A 16,901-nucleotide genomic window follows, 5' to 3' on the forward strand; every position below is an offset into this window, starting at 1 on the left:
AAAAAAAAAAGAAGATGAAAAAGTTACGCACATAATTACTACTCAAATTATCCTTATGTATGTTTCTTTTATTTCCGTTTTTCTTTTAAATTTACTGTCAAAAAATGTAATTGTTCGTGTGAAATTTAAATAATGTTCTATTTTTGTTCATTCTCTGAGAACAAATGGTTTTATCTTCCATATCTCTGAATTACAACACGTGAATAAATATGTAAAAATAAATAAAGATAATCAAGGACACTAGCCAGTATTTGGTATTCGTCCTCGTATCATCCTCCAATCAGATGTTGAATAGGAGGGATTAAGAGCTCTTGCGTAGCTATCACGTTTGTTTTGCTGTTCCGGTCTAGCTAACCTAAGCTAACAAGCTACAGAAACGGTGGTAGCAACTTAAGAGGAGCCAACAAGCTTTGTCAAAATTAGCTGCTGTACTGTAACGTTCAGGTATTTTTTTTACGTGAACAGGGTGTTAAGTTGCCTGTGCACATCTTTGTTTTTTCTTTTCTTTCTAAGAAGTGGAATTTTGGACTGTAAAACTGGGGTAACTATTGAAATGCCTTTAGCTGCTTTCTCTACTTTGAAGCATGTTGTTTTGAGGCAGAGATGTTGTAGCCCCGTTAGCCAGCGGGAACCAGTGCTCAGTTTGGAAGAGTTCGTCCAAGATGCTAACTCATTTTGCTGCTTGTGTTTTGGTAACAGATAGTTAGAAAATTAAGTAAAAATTAAACAACGCTTTAAATCCACAAAGTGACAGTTTGTAATGTTGGGTTTTTATTAACGTGTTTCTGACAAGCTGCCGACAGGTAAATGGGTAACAAAGTAGCGGGACTTGACTGTTGCGCACAAAAGGGTTTTGTTTTTTTCTTCTTCTTTCTTCCTTTTTTTTTTTTTTTTTTTGTTACGCGGAACACAACAAAAGGATTTTTGATAACAAGCTGGCAGCTAGCTTAGTCGAGCTAACGATTGCCATCTTAGCCAGATTTATACATTTCACTAAAATTGCTTATATTTACAGAGATATGCAAGTTCCAATTTCATATTTTGTTTTCAGACAAGAATATCTGAGCATTTTCCAAGCTCACGCTGGCGAATATAATGTTGTGATTGAGTCCAGTAGGCCCCCCACCAGGTAGCTAGCAGCCGGCCTTTCCAAGCCAGTTGGTGGTAGCCCCGGGGGACCTGTCACAAAATGCTCTGTTTATTCACATTTATTTGGTAGCTCTCATCAAGTTATTCGTCATGCTCATTGACAGCTCGTCGTGATTTATTTAATACAGGGTATGCAACAAGAATAACACACTTTGCGTTAATTCTATAAGTTTGCAGGCTGGCTAACCGGATGTCAGGCAGTGTTTGTGACGAGCACATATAAGTGGACATTCCTATCAGTCACCAAATCCACTGTTTGGCAGAATGTGCATCAATAATATAGTTTTAGTAGCTTATTCTTTGTTGTTGAATTAATTCATACATATAGACCTAACATTTAGTTCCTTTATGATCTTCGATGTTGGGGTTCATTGTACGATTCTAGTACTTTTGGTTGACTTTGAAAATATAAACATTAAGCTCTGACATTGTGTTATTGGACATTAGTGGTAATGTTTTCACTACGCTACGTCAGTTTTATTTTATTTTATTTTAATCGGACTAACGTTGCCTGTACTTAAAGTTGTGCTGCCGTCAAAATTAGTGTTTAGCCAAGCTTAAACCTTCAAGCTTGAATTTCTTATACACACCATAGTTTGCTATGAAAAGGTCACGTTGTCATGCAATGTGGCTGACGTGCTGAAGGAGCGGTTTATATTGTCTTGACTCGTGGGGTTTTGTTTTGTTGTTGTTGTTTTTTTAAGTTTAAGTTTTTTGACACGTTATTTGATATTTAAAAAAACGTAAATAAACATTTGATATCCACATTCAGTTCTAAATGTTTAGTGTGTTACTTAAAATAGTTAAATTTGGTTTATCAATCTTTAAATTGTATATTCATCTTTTCATTCTATCCACTGAATCATAAAAGGTCTGTTTGCAACAAATATGCACACCATTGCACTCCTTTTATTTTATTTTATATTCCTTAAAGTTTGAAAAAGCTTTGTTTCTAATGATGTGCTTTGTGTTTGGCTTTTTTTAAGGTGTCCATATAATTTGAGTGTGCTCTGCTAGCACTGGCTTCCACCCTGTGACTTCTTGGTCACTGGAGGGGTACCTCAGAGCAAGAGCCCAAACTATAGCTCCAGAGCCCCTCTCTGCGTGTGAGAAAATTTTCTTTTTGTTTTCTGGAGACTTCCAGCTTTTCCAGTCAAGATGTCATCCATCTTGCCGTTCACCCCTCCTGTGGTGAAGAGGCTTTTGGGCTGGAAGAAGTCGACCAATGGGCCAGGCGTAGCGGGCAGCGGAGAGCAGAATGGGCAAGAGGAGAAATGGTGTGAAAAGGCTGTGAAGAGTTTAGTGAAAAAGCTTAAGAAGACAGGCCAGTTAGATGAACTGGAGAAAGCTATCACCACACAGAACTGCAACACAAAGTGTGTCACCATCCCCAGGTATGCTGCACATTACTGTTAAAAATTGTGTCAGAAAAAGATTACATTTCTGTTGGTATGTGTAGTTGATATCTTGGCCAAATATTAAACTGTAAGAACTTGGGCTGTTAGTGGGTGATAAAATGTCTTCTTGCCTCTTGCTTATTCTGTTTTCATAGCTTCTTGTACCAAATATGAGAGACGTGAAAATGGGAAAGTTCTGGATGTAAAGCAGTAGAATATTATTAGCCTATTTAGGATTATCTGAATACGAAGAAAAAATGTAGCTTTGTTCTGGGAAAGGAAACATTAAGGTCAAGAGAAGATGTTCTCTTTATCAATCAGCCAGCCTTGATGATCCAGACTCATGTTCAGTGGGAATGTTGTGTTGGCACACAGTACGTCAACGAGGAATGAATCTGCTAAGTACCTTGTCAGATGTTTTCATGTCCACAGATAGTGAGCTGGTTGTTATCGCCTGGGAGATGTTGTAGACCAGACTGTTATGCTTATAAAGATAAAATGGCTGGCTTGATGTGAGTTATTTAATTTTTATATTTGTAAAAGATTAAAGTAATAAGATATCCAACTAAAAACCCCAAATTATACCCATCTGTAAAAATTTCCACCAGCCATATGAAAAACTGGTACATGTATTTGAGAGTGATTAGTGGGTTTATAAACCCAACTTTCACCCAACATGCCATTTTCAGAGATATTTATCTGAACATTTGAGTTGATACTTGAGTAATTGTATTGTTTTCTGTTGTAAAAATAGCTGCTGATCATGAAATTTGATTGTCTAAAATTAAAAATGGCTGGTGCCTAGGAGTTAGTTTTCTGTCCTGGTTTGAACCAGGCCATTGCAATTTCAAATTACAGTTGAGATCCCACTATAATAATTAAGTATAGAATAAGTTGTAGTTTAGTTGTAACATCTAATGTGTAGAATTAGTCATTGTCCTGTTATTCAGAAGCAACGATTCTCATTTGTCTCCATTCCACTTTTTACTTTTTTCTTTTGCCAGTTTTCTTGTGAATGTTTTGAGAAAGTCTGGAAATTGTTGTTTTTTTTTTTTTAACCAAGGTTGCCTCCTCTTTCCCCCACCCCCCTCTTTTGTGCCATTGTGTGTCTTCAGTGTTTTGTTTAACTGTCTTAAGATAGATTCTGACATAAATGACCAAAATGAAAAGTTTTGAGTTATTTTCAGTGTTCGGTACAGTTCCACAATGTTAAAGGAAGATCTTTGTCTCATTCACTGTCTGTCTTTGCAGATTCCATATTATGTTGTTTTTCCTTAATTATGTTAAAAAGGCTTCTCTTATTTGAAGTTCCCATCTTTCATTTCTACACATGAAAGTGAATTTGATGTTTTTACTTTGCCATAAGACTCCAATAAAAGAGGCCTTTTAATGTTTGCACACCCATACTGATATTTCTGAACGAGCCACGTCCCATGTTTATCATTTGTTTTTTGTTTTTGTTTTGTTGTTTTCTCTGTGCACAGCAATTGCTCTGAAATATGGGGACTGAGTACACCAAATACGATAGAACAGTGGGATACATCAAGCCTATACAGCTACCCTGACCAAACCAGGTGACTATCTTTAACTATTGTATGGTGTTGCATACAACTTTGATGTGGGAGAGTTGTCATTTAAATGTTGGAGGTGACCAACATTGAGAGCACCTTTTTTTCTGGTCATAACTCAAATCAATGTCTGTTATGTCCCCTTCCTGGCCATATTATGTGTAATCCCCTCCTTTCCCCTGTGAATCTTCTGCCGTTTTCTCACACATCGTTCCTGTTTATGGTTCAATCAGATCCCTGGATGGCCGCCTACAGGTCTCCCACAGGAAGGGGCTTCCCCATGTTATCTACTGCAGATTGTGGCGATGGCCGGACCTTCACAGCCACCACGAGCTGCGTGCCATTGAGGCCTGTGAATATGCCTTTCACCTCAAAAAGGACGAGGTCTGCATCAACCCCTATCACTACCAGAGGGTGGAGACCCCAGGTAAGATTAATCTATCCAATGGACATTGCTTTTGGTGTCGACAGATTGGTTAATAATGGGGCGAATATTTCAGATGAATTTTGAAGTCAGCTAGTAGCGCCAATCAAAATCGATTTGTTGTGACATCATCATGATGTCATCAGTAATGAAATGGAAAATATTTATCTCCAAATGTACATTGTAAAACGTGTGTGAGATGTTATTTATATAACGTGTGTTCCATTAATGTTTTTTTTTGGTTTTGTTTTGTTTGTTTTTTTTTACGTTGTTTGGGTTCTAGTATCCTTTTTATTGTTCAGTAGGTAGATGAGAAAGTGGGTCAGATAGCTGTTGAGATCAAACCTGGGCTCCAGGGTCACAGGAGTGTTCATCAACAGGAAAACCAGTTCTTTTCCTTGTCTTTTTGCCTGATCTGTTCCCTCCACTATCTGTAAAAACTCTTACAGAAACAGCTACTAGACTTTTCTGAATTTACCTCCAAACCAAGCTTGAGAGGCAGAAGCTGTTATTACTCCTGGGTGAAGCTGCAGCTAGCTTGGGGGTTAGCTCCCTTCAATTTACCCAGCAGTGGTAAAACTCTGTTGTAACAAGAACAGCTATATGGTGTTTCATTCACTGCTAAACAGGAAGTTTCTCACAGTTAAGTCTGCTCCCACGTCATGCTCTAACTCAAGGCCGATTTATGCTCTATTAAGTAGGTAAATAGCGACGTCCATTTTAAACGTTGTCATACGTCGCCGTCCTCGTACTTCCATGCATTTTTTTGTGACCAAGGTTGTTAAGTCAGTTCCTCCACTAGCAGGCAGTGTTAGTTCAGAGTTCACTCAGGCGAGCCAAATTCAGTTTCAGACACCGTTTGGCAGCGGTAATGCATCGCTATATAGTTGTTTCCAACCGCCCAACACGTCCTAAACATTCACATATAGTCTTTCTTCAAAAGCTTGCGCAGTTTCTACAGTTGTTGTGCTCGTCTCCATTCTTCTTCTGCTTTTTTGTTCCCTTCCTGATTCTCTTCTTCTCTGGTTTCCCTGGTTGCATGTCAGCTATTCTGCTCAGCACTGCCCTCGCAATTTCCGGTAGTATTGCTCCGTCTTCTGCATCAAGCAACAGATGGCTAAGCTTCCTGAAAATGAACCAAATTACATGTGTAACTGACGTAAAGTTTTCTGCATTGAGCATAAATTGGCCTTTAGACCTGCGTTTTGTGTCAGACCCGCTGACATGCTGTGCGTTCCCCTCTCCCTTTACCTCGACCTTAAAGGGGCCGCACTGTTCTTATAACATAACAGCGTTGTAAACAGCATGTCTCTGCACATAGACACAACTCTTGTCCAAATAAAAACAGCTGACTTTGTGCACTGTTTCGGTTAATCAAGACTAGTTTAAAAGTCTGTAAACATTTTCAAAACATAGCCAGTTAGCCTTTGAATAATGTCAATTTAGTTTCTTTATAATTGTGAATTTTTATTTATTTATTTATTTATATGACTTTTGTGAGTTTAGCAAATATGTTCATTTATGGTCTTCCTGGCAACGTGTTAGATAAGTATGTCATTGGGAACATACTCACATTGTGATTTAATTCTTGGGAATGTTTTTTTTTGTTCTTGCAACTTCCTTACAAACTGCCAAAAAAAAGGTGAAACAAAAATGCTTTTGAACTGGTGGAGATCTAACTTGTATTTTCTGACACTTTCACCCAACGCTGTAGTGCTGCCTCCTGTTCTTGTGCCAAGACATTCAGATATCCTGCCAGAACTGCCACCTTTGGATGACTACACTCATTCCATACCCGAGAACACAAACTTTCCTGCAGGAATTGAACCACCAAACAACTATATACCAGGTATGAGTGTCAGCATTTAACTGTAGTTGGACTTGAGTCAAATGAACAAGTAGTTTTTCTAAGTTTCTTAATGCACTCTGCTTTTTTGTGTGTGGGCACATATGTTTCACAGTAATTATTCATTACGCAAATATTTCAGCTTATTTGCTTGTTTTTTTTTTTTTTTTTTTTTTTTTTTTTTTTTTTACATTCATTATATCAACAGAAACACCTCCACCCGGCTACATCAGTGAGGATGGGGAGGCCAGCGATCAACAGATGAATCAAAGTATGGATACAGGTACCTTAGACTAGCTCATCCTCTTTGTCTTGCTCTACCGTCACAGCCATTTATTACTCTTGTTGTCATTTGTTTGGACCTGTTTCACATGCCATTGTTGTCATGGTGTTTGAGTTATTTTTCCATTAAATTAGTAGTGACCTGATCCTTCTTTCATTAGAAGCTAAGTCTAAATTAAGTTTCCTTAACGGTGTCACATAGTTTGGGAATGTTGCCTGAAGAAGTTGTATCTCTTTTTATGTAATAACCCCACAGTTGATGGTTCTTTAATGGCTCGATAAAGCCACTCTCCAAGTCAAAACTCTTTCCAAGTGTCAGCTCTGTGTCATTCAGGCATGTAATCTTTGCTTTAATGTTCTTCATGACTGTATAGAAACATGCCATCACTTTTAGCACACCAAGTATTTTTCTAATGTAAGGGACCAGAATTTATATTTCAGTGTGGTAAGCGAACATGACCTCTGAATGATGTTTAAGATTAAGTTACCGCTTCTAAGTTACTCAGTTCATAATAATTGTACACCTCGTACATAAATCTTCTGTCCATATGATTGGTGTCATTCGAGCTTGTGTGTCTGACTTTATGTAATTGTTATTCTAACTATGAAGTTCATTCAGACACAAAACTTGCATTTTAAAACACTGTCAGATTATTAGAGGGTTATACACCTGAGAATGGGTATCTGACTTGCCTCAGAGTAGTTGGATGTGTCTGTGTAGATCATTGAATACATATGTCTTTACTAATCTAACAGTCCCAGCTGCTTCACAATCAGGCCTTGGATGTTTTATTGTTGACAAGTTATAGACAATTATAATTGCAAGTTGACGATCATGGTTTTATTTTAAATAAATTTCATGATACTTAATTAATCCCCAAAAGGAAATTAGATTGTTAAAGTGTAAATTATTGAGAAAATTGATCAATAAGGGAGCCAACCAATTGGCACTAACTGAGGAGACAATACCATGTGCATCGCCTGCTGGTAACACTGGCGAATTTTCACAGTTAAAAACATGGATGGAAACTGCAGTTAACAGTTAAATGTCTGGGGTGCAGATGTGTTCCTTCGAAGTAACATGTCCAGCATTAACCCTCTGGTGCATTGAAATATTACAAAACATTAACACATTTTTTAAAATAAAATATTTTACTTCTACAGACATGCACCTTGATGCTTTTTTGTGTTTTAATCTTATTTGAACTTTTACTCATTGTGCTGATTTTTCTATTTGATCTATGAAAATATTTATAAAATAATAACTTGTCATATTAATATAAATTTTCTATAAAAACACTTGTATCATTTTCTTGTCCTGTTTATCCCTGAGGCAAACTTGGTAATTACAATGTATGTATAAATACTATATCAAATGTATTTATTATTTAGTATTGGTGACTCACTAATGTCCAATGAAGTTTCTAATGTACGGTCCACACTCATGCATACGTTTTAAAACAGCTTTTAAATATGTGTCCTCTGTAGTGGACACTATGCATCAAAGGGTTAAACCAGCTGTTGTTTAAATGCACTGTAATCCCTCCTCCTTTACTTTAATGCTCTGTGTGCATATATCTTCTGAAAGGCAGATACAGAGATGTTAATCAGGAATATGTGTTTGCCTCCATGACCTGGTGAAACAAATTGTGCTGCTTTTCCAATTAGCACTCCAGGCTAATCCATCATTATTTACTTGTGATCGCACCTTCCCTATGCCATGACATGGAACATAACAAATTCTTTTCACTTTTAGTCTAGTCAATAAGTTATAGTCAAACAAATCTTAAACCACTAATAAGTAAATTATTGTATATACAGGCAATTATTTTATTCAGCTATAAAAAGTTCATCATCACTCTTTTAAAGCATGATGATCAGTTTTATAATATTATTTTGTCCTTATTTTGCAAGACATTAACTACCTATAGGCCACAAGCTCCATCTGCTGTAAACCCAATCACATCCTTTACTTCCTGTCTTCTTTCTTAGGTTCTCCGGCACAGCTTTCCCCCAGCACTCTGTCCCCTGTCAATCACAGCATGGGTAAGTGTTGTATTGCACACTTAACAAGTGTGGGACTATTAATCAAGCATTACTTGAATACAAATAACACACATGAATACTAGGACAGCTTACAATAATGGGATTACTGTGGTTATAGCAGTGAATTAGTAGGTTTGTTGGATATAATAAAATAGAACCAGTCTGAACATCTTTTTACAGTGTTAACCTTACTGATGTGATCCTGTTGTATAGACCTACAGCCGGTGACCTACTCAGAGCCAGCCTTCTGGTGCTCTATAGCCTACTATGAGCTGAACCAGCGTGTGGGGGAGACGTTTCATGCTTCTCAGCCGTCACTGACAGTGGATGGATTCACAGATCCATCAAATTCTGAGCGGTTCTGCCTGGGCCTGCTGTCCAATGTCAACAGGAATGCCACTGTGGAGATGACCCGAAGGCATATAGGTATGGGTCAGCCTCTGGTAGCCTCACAATTGTAAGATGTCTCTACCCAACTCGTTACAGTTTGTTTCAGCCTTTATAGTGCTTCAGTTATTTTGTAGTGGTCACACATCTTCGTCAGGTATAATCTCATGTTTACTGCACTTGAAGAAGAAATGGATTGTGTCTGTTCACAGGAAGAGGAGTAAGACTGTACTACATTGGTGGGGAGGTGTTTGCTGAGTGCTTGAGTGATAGTGCCATTTTTGTCCAGAGTCCAAACTGCAACCAGCGGTATGGCTGGCATCCAGCGACGGTGTGTAAAATCCCCCCAGGTAAGAGGCAGAAGATGTCAGCGAAACTTATCACAAGATGCTCCCTCAGTTACAGAACATTATAGACAAGGTAGCTTATGAAGTGTTACTGAATGTACTTTGAAGCTTTAAGTCTTCTGTATAGGTAAAAATGGCTTTAGGCTCTCTTAAAAGCAATTGAATTAACAGTTAACAAGTAGTCTTTCAGGTTTTTTTTTATTAGTTTTAGCGTCCATAGCTTAAATCTCTTCCTTGATGATTTTTGTTGTGTTCCTATGTGAAATGGCTCTGAGAGTCCGTTTGCATGTACAGTTCACGGCTGCAGCTGCTCTGCAGAGGTAAGGGCTTAAAAGGAATGGGCGACAGTTCATCCAGCTTGTCACTCCATTAAACACTAGCTGGTTTATTAGAAAAATTTGTGAACACTGTTAAAAAGTAACTTATCAAGTCCTTTCTTGCTCACAAACACGAGTGTTTGGGGAAATCAAGAGCAGATATGCACTGTGAACAGGGGAAAAACAGGGGCTGGTGACATAAAATGTCTGAGTCCTGTTTGTCTTTGTCTTTTAAGGGTGTAATCTAAAAATCTTCAACAACCAGGAATTTGCTGCCCTGCTGGCCCAGTCAGTCAACCAGGGATTTGAGGCGGTCTACCAACTCACCAGGATGTGCACCATCCGTATGAGCTTTGTGAAAGGCTGGGGAGCCGAATATAGGTGAACGCAGTGTCTGAATTAATGTTTGCTGCTTATTGTAAACAAAGAAGTATAATTTAACTCTGGATGCAAATACTTATATGTCCCCACATGCTTCTCTTGGCTGCTAAATTGCATGTGGTGGGTAAGAAAGCTCAACCTAAATCATATATCACCGGTTGTAAACACCACCTCTTGTTTTCCAGGCGACAAACTGTCACAAGCACTCCTTGCTGGATCGAGCTGCATTTGAATGGTCCCCTGCAGTGGCTTGACAAGGTTCTGACCCAGATGGGTTCCCCATCTGCACGCTGCTCCAGTATGTCCTGAACAGCTGAGGAATCACCCCCCAAAACATTACAAAGATCATTAAACTCTAATCTTGTGAGTCCTTAAATGGAGAAAAAATGGAAACCCCCATTGAATCAGTTTTTTGTAACATACTTCATAGTATTTGTGGCCCAGTTCCACATTTCTCTTAACTTTATACACCCACATACAGAAGATCAAATGCACCCACACTGTTGCACTCACATATGTACACATACAGACTTTTCAGTAAAAACAACAAAAAAAAGAGATTGGCACTTTTTTTTTACCCATCTATGTCATGCACCTTGTTAAATTGCTTTGCCCCAAATCCTTAATATTAGATCTATTTGTGGTACAAATAAAATGTATATTGGTTTTTAGTGTGGGAAGTAGGGGAAATACCAAAAATATCTGTGAATAGTTTCTCAGTGTTGAAGATGGCTTGTATAAGTAACATGAGCTTGAATGCTGAAATGATTTTGTGTTCCAGCCCACCACAACCATTGTTCTGAACCTAAGTTTACTTTTCTCTGGGAAATTTGGCCCCATCTTTTGTCAGGGGGAGGAGGCTTAGTGAAGAAACGATGACCATGGTGGCTGTTTTTCCTCTGAAGGAAATGCCACAGTGTGTTTATGAAATTTGATTAAATTGACTGCCACAATGGCCCTTTTTTTTAACTCGTGTGTCGTTATAAGACATACCCTTTAAATGGACATATAGGAATGTTAGTAAAAGAAATATTTCCACATCTCTAAACAGACTGCAGCCTCAGTGCAGCTATAGTTTGTTTTTGTATTTTGTGTGTCCATACATGGCACCCCTCTGTATTTGATTTGCATCCCCACTGAAAAGCCTGATAATGAAGATATTGGCCAGGCTTTGCAGGGCAAACTGGGCAGGGACCAGAGAATATAGGCAGTTATCAAAATTCAATGTTTTGGTTTTTTTTTGTTGTTGTTTTTGCCACCCCCACCCCCACCCCTCCTTTTCTGACACAGTACTGGGAGTCCTTGGACTCCTCAAGGTGAAGCATTAAACGTCTCACCAAGAGAAAACTGAAGGTATCAATTAATTCATTCTGTTTTTAGCCTATATCCCCATTGTTTTGCTACTTTTTTGTATTCTCATGTATTTTTATATATAAATATACTTAAAATTTTCTGTCGTTCACTCTTTATTAAAATGTTTTCAAGACCACAGTGGTTTAAAAATACAAGAAGGCATGGATCTATGTTTTATCCCAAGTTCCCAATAGCATATCGTTTTATTTTATTTTTAAACCAAGACAATTAATCACTGCCCTACATGATGTGTAGCTTATGAATAGCCTTTGTTTTTTGTTTGTTTTTCCCAAAGAAATCTGGTGCATTTAAAGTACAAAAAACAACTTTTAGACTTTACTGAAACCTAAAATATACTGTCCCATAATAGTTTTGATTATTACTGAGGCATAAAGAACCTTTTAATGCCCATTCATTCATCTCTTCCTCTTTATAAACACACGTGACCTCTTGTAGCTTTTTGGTGCTTAATCAAGCAAGTAAATCAGCCAGAAATAATTGGCTGGAACCGTTACAGCAGCATGGGAGGAGAGTGAATGTGCTTGCACACTGGGACATTCTGTGTTGATGTGTGTATTGTATTTGTTCAGTCATTGAAATACAGTATGTACAACAAGACTTACTACCTTAATCTCAACTTACTTGGCTGTTGCAAGTTTAACATGCCCTCCCCTCCCCCTCCAGCATCTCTTCTTGTAAATGCGTTTACGATATGGCACTAGAGATTGTACTTTAAGTGCATCTAGTGACGTTTGGATTTGGGGAACTGAACCATTTGTTAGGGTCCAGTGTTGCATTGTTTTTACCTTTGGCCTACAACATATGAATGTGAAACAAAGAAAAAAAAAAACATTACAAAAACTGACGTGGACCAGAATTGCATATGCATAACAGTAGTACAGTATGTGTGTATTTAACAGTAATCTTTTTGCAAAGCAGTCAGTACAGTAGATGTTGCAGTTGTTTTTACCAGTAGAGGGCAGTATTGGTAGAGCTTCTCTATTTTTTTTTTTCTTTCACCCTTTCTTTTTTTCTTTTCCTTTTCTGACCATAAGCTTCTCAGGCGTGTGGCATATTATGCAGACTTCATAAAACACTAATAAAGATTTTTATTCTCATGATTCAGTCTATTGTGTTTAATTATAGAAACGAGATGTTTTTGCAGCAGTGTAAAGAAGTGGCAGTATTTAGATATACCTTGATACTGGTACAGTTTGCTGGTCTGGGTCATTCACGTGTTTGAACACAATGCCAATCAATAATCTGACAGAAGCAACTGTTGGTGCCCTTTAATCTGGAAAGGTTGTAAGGCCATTTCCAAACAATCTAATGTCCATAAGAAAGGTTTTTCACAAATGGAAAACATTCAAGGCATCACTTCCCAGAAAGAGGATGCCCTAGCAAGTTCACCCAAGTATCAGATTATGCAATACACGTAATGAACAGCACAGTCAAAGCTAAGCCGTATATCTGCACAATGAAAAATTAAAAAAGAGAAATTAAAGACATTCCTGTGTACAAGTGGTATGGCTGGAAATCAAAGTTGGATGTTTGATCTTTGGGCTCCAACTATTAAAAACAAGCATGCTTCTGCCATGGATTTAGAAACATTAGCAGAAATCAATATGTCACAGTTTGCTGTGCCATCAACAAATGAGGGTTAAAGCTCTATCATACAAAAAAAGGGGCACATTTGAAGAAAAAATAGAAATACCAAATATCCTCCTGGACCAAAGTTAATTTAAAATACTCTGAGGTAAAATGGAAAATAGTTTTGTAGTGAAATAAATTTAAATTCTTTTTAGAAATGGTGTATATCACATCCTTCAGACTAAAGAGGTGATGGACCATCTTGCTTGTTACCACCACTCAGTTAAAAAAATGCATGAAGGTGAATGAAGCTGGCAACTTGCACATTAGTAAAGGTTTCATCGATGCTGAAAGGTATGCAGGTTTTACAGTAACATGTCCCCATCCAGTTATAAGACCAATCCAGACGACATTTTCTTCACTGAAGATGTCGTCTGGATTGGTTTGGCATATTCAGCAAACAATGCTAAACACCATACTGCATCTATAACATCAGCCAGACTTCATAGTCTGGGTATTAGGTTGGGTCTGCCAGTAGTCCCAACCTTTCTCCAATCAAAAACATTTACAAATCATGAAATGCTAAATACATCAAAGAAGATCCTGAACAATTGAGAAGCTAGAATTCTCAGATTTCCCAGTTCTATGACGGTTTACACTGTGCTGCTAAAAGAAGAGATGTTACACACTGGTAAACATGTTATCAAGTTCAACCTGACCAAATACTTTCATGAAATACTAAAATGTCTTTCTTTCAACAGTAGATGCTTTCTATGTACTAATATTGAGAAATACTGGTTTATAAATGCAAATGATTGCATTTTTTTACATTTTATTTGGAACAGGAGTTCTGTATTAGACTCAGATGTGAAGCAGGCCAAAATTGGTCCATGCATCAGAGCAATGATCCCAAGCTCACCAGAAAACATACAAAATAATGGCTGAAATGTGAAAATAATCAAGGTGTTACTACGATCCAGTCATATTCCAGACCTCAACCTGACTGAAATACTGCAATGAGACCTCAACAGAACTGTACATAAAATAATACCAGCAAACAAATTAATTAAAATAACATTATAAAGAAGAGTGGGCCTTTTTATTATTTCTATTTTATTTATTTGTCCTTCATTTGGTATGAAAAGTCCTATTATGATGCATGATCTTTTCTTCCAGAGAGTCCTGGTCAGGACTTCAAGTTATTGCTGATAAAGTTCTACAAATTCCTTAATCATGCTGGTATCACACACTGCTTCTGCATTTTAGCCTAGTTATTGTTAAGCACCTCTATTTGGTGTGGATCAGTTACCAATTAGGAAAAATGGTGGGTTAACAATCGTTTTTTTTTTACATCATGAAGGGAAAAAAGTCATTAAAATGTTTACCACCATGTTTGTGTTAAAATACAAATGAATCCTTTAATGTAAATTCTACATGTGTATCAGTTAGGAGTTGAAAGTGGGATTGACCCACATAGTAGATGTAATTAGAAGTAAACTAGCATATGCTCATCTTATTATTAGTTGGCTATTCTCTTATCATTATGGATCTTTAATTTATTTTTTAATGAAGAAAACCAGTAAAGAACCTACAGAGAACAAAGACAATGAAGATTTTATTTTACTCTTGATGTCAAGTTGTAGGCAGAAAAAAAATCTAATTTGTAAATAATCTACAACAGGAATGGAAACATTTACTTCATCTAATAGACTCTTCTCCAGTGTGGACATAATGTTTTAAGAACAAAAGTGCTTGGGGACAGAAAGGCAGAAATACCTTTTTTTTCTGTTAATCAAAGCCTGGAAATCAGTCCCACAATATGACAGATGTTGTGTCCTTGTTGCTCCATCTGGAAGCTCAGGTTTTTCCCAGAAGACTGACCCACATTTTTGGTTTCGTCCCAAAACCTGAGTAATACTTTCCCCGGCACCACCAGAGGATCCTTAAAGTGGGCTGTGACGTTAACAGGGGCTGTGACGACGTCAACTCCTGGTGGCAAAACAGAACTATGAAAATGTCTGACCAGTATTGTGGAAAACAATCAATATTAAATGTATGATCTGATCCTCAAAATAAACATCCATATTGATTTTCCTACCTTTGTGCTTTTCTATCTCTGCCAAGCAGACAGACAACATCCAGAGAGGTGGTGCTATCTGAGATCTAAAGCCAAACAACCTGGCTGGCAGAGAGCACAGCCAGTGGGGGGAATAGTCAGAGAAGGACCATACACATTGCAGACCAATAGTCCTGGGAACTTGGAGCTCTACTTGCTTCAAATTTTCTCGCCCTGGCTCATCTGGTAGGCCTGCCAGAAGAACGAAACCCATGTGTGTGAAAGATATCAAAATTTAATGCCCTATTTAAGACTGCCACTCCAAGGATTAGGCAAAAATTGTTACAAACTTTTTTAACAGATATTACCACAACACTTGTCTTCATTCTTGGCTAAGCATCCGCTGGCTGTGTAGGGTGGTTTTTTGGACAGCAGTGTTAAGATGCTCTCCCACACAAGGCACCCGGAACGAGAAGTAGCAGACAGACAGATGTCCACCTCCACCCCTGTAGCAGTCTGCTCATACTGAAGGACTCTAACCTGCAGCATGAACGGACCCTTCTTCAGTTCATCAACTGGCTGAAGGCTTTTCACAGTCTGACGCACACGGACCAGACCTGAAAACAGCAGGTCAAAATAACTGCTACATCACAAATTTTTCCTCATACTTTTTACAATATAAGCAACCAGCAGCTTTAGTGTTAAAATCTTTATTTGTACAGTGCATTGTCTCTAGAAATTCCACATCTGTGCGTGACTTTTATAAACATTAAAATTGTCTGAATTAATTAAACCCACTGTTTGAGTGGGTCTGCAGTGTAATCACGTCCATAGTGACAAAAATAACAATATAAACCATTACAGCGAGGAGTATCAGCTGAGCTGAGCGTGAATGCCTGGGCATTTGCGTCATGGCCTCAACTTGGAAACGATCAATTTGGATTTTTTTCTTTCAATTATTGACATATTTGCCACCAATCTTTACAGTTTAAATACCAATGTATCCTCTTGTGAATGATGTTGTTGTGTTTAGTATGTTTTGTCGTGTTTTCTAGGCTGACACATTCACCCACCAACTGGAACCATCAGCTTAAAACAAATTATGTCTTACCTGCTGGGCTGAGCCTGAAGTTTCCATCAGTTAACAACATAAGCAGCAATTTGCAACAGAGAATCTCAGGGAAGCACAGTGGGATGTCTCTAAAATCTGTGTCTGGATAGTCCCAACCATATCCTGCAGCACAGCAGAACCTCCTCATTAAGGAGCTTTCCAGCCTAAAAAGACATCCAGAGAAAGCGGACGACCAACGAACAAGCTTCATAGTCTCTCTTTATTTCGTTTTAAAATTAAACCAAAGTTCACGGAGCTCACCTGCAGTTTAGGATCGTGTAAACAATCGCAGGCGTCTTTGTGAGGGTGTCTGTGTACAGGTGTCCTGTCCTCCGTGTGACAAGTCCGGTCAAATATTTGACGTAAAGATACACAAAACTTGGTAGCTTGTCGCCACTTAGCACATTTGTTTTTAACGACTGATAGGAACAGTAAATGTAATGATAAAATAGATAAGTTGAACATACAGAAAGCGACGCCACAATGCAATTCTGTGTATTCCCCATTATTGTTCAAACTGTGTTACAACCAGTTGTTAAAAGAAAAATCACTGAGAAAACAACACTGGAGTTGTACGGCGAGCGCACAGGGACAAACTTGATATCTTCGCGTACTTCAAGCAAAGATCATGCTTAAATGCTTAGTGT

The 16,901-nt window shown here is 38.0% G+C and overlaps 2 protein-coding genes across 4 annotated transcripts; one reads left to right on the top strand and one right to left on the bottom strand.

Annotated features, from left to right (window-relative positions):
- The first annotated feature begins 106 nt into the window (after positions 1–106).
- On the top strand, positions 107–12,618 carry LOC121648507 (mothers against decapentaplegic homolog 2). Of its 2 annotated transcripts, none has more exons than XM_041998697.1 (11): positions 107–541; positions 2,136–2,543; positions 4,031–4,120; positions 4,348–4,541; positions 6,253–6,387; positions 6,593–6,655; positions 8,659–8,712; positions 8,926–9,138; positions 9,312–9,449; positions 10,000–10,144; positions 10,330–12,618. In XM_041998697.1, the coding sequence occupies exons 2-11, from the start codon at positions 2,308–2,310 to the stop codon at positions 10,451–10,453; spliced, it is 1,392 nt and encodes a 463-aa protein (XP_041854631.1). In that variant the 5' UTR covers positions 107–541; positions 2,136–2,307; the 3' UTR covers positions 10,454–12,618. The 2 variants fall into 2 exon arrangements, with proteins under 2 accessions (XP_041854631.1, XP_041854630.1); XM_041998696.1 differs by having other exon boundaries at positions 125–541; positions 6,593–6,667.
- Positions 12,619–12,665: 47 nt separating this feature from the next.
- si:ch211-12e13.1 lies at positions 12,666–16,871 on the bottom strand. Of its 2 annotated transcripts, none has more exons than XM_041998700.1 (5): positions 16,516–16,871; positions 16,255–16,418; positions 15,515–15,760; positions 15,186–15,395; positions 12,666–15,076 (listed from the first exon to the last, which is right to left on the bottom strand). In XM_041998700.1, the coding sequence occupies exons 1-5, from the start codon at positions 16,758–16,760 to the stop codon at positions 14,880–14,882; spliced, it is 1,062 nt and encodes a 353-aa protein (XP_041854634.1). In that variant the 5' UTR covers positions 16,761–16,871; the 3' UTR covers positions 12,666–14,879. The 2 variants fall into 2 exon arrangements, with proteins under 2 accessions (XP_041854634.1, XP_041854632.1); XM_041998698.1 differs by having other exon boundaries at positions 15,512–15,760.
- Positions 16,872–16,901: the final 30 nt, after the last annotated feature.

Source organism: Melanotaenia boesemani, chromosome 11, assembly GCF_017639745.1.
Source record: "Melanotaenia boesemani isolate fMelBoe1 chromosome 11, fMelBoe1.pri, whole genome shotgun sequence".
Classification (NCBI taxonomy): Eukaryota; Metazoa; Chordata; class Actinopteri; order Atheriniformes; family Melanotaeniidae; genus Melanotaenia; species Melanotaenia boesemani.

Coding starts and splice junctions, on each gene's coding strand:
- LOC121648507 (XM_041998696.1), top strand. CDS start 2,308: ATGTCATCCATCTTGCCGTTCACCCCTCCTGTGGTGAAGAGGCTTTTG. Junction 6,388..6,592: donor ACCAAACAACTATATACCAG/GTATGAGTGTCA, acceptor TTATATCAACAG/AAACACCTCCACCCGGCTAC. Junction 9,139..9,311: donor GATGACCCGAAGGCATATAG/GTATGGGTCAGC, acceptor GTCTGTTCACAG/GAAGAGGAGTAAGACTGTAC.
- si:ch211-12e13.1 (XM_041998698.1), bottom strand. CDS start 16,760: ATGGGGAATACACAGAATTGCATTGTGGCGTCGCTTTCTGTATGTTCA. Junction 16,419..16,515: donor TACACGATCCTAAACTGCAG/GTGAGCTCCGTG, acceptor ATGTCTTTTTAG/GCTGGAAAGCTCCTTAATGA. Junction 15,396..15,511: donor GAATGAAGACAAGTGTTGTG/GTAATATCTGTT, acceptor TTCTTCTGGCAG/GCCTACCAGATGAGCCAGGG.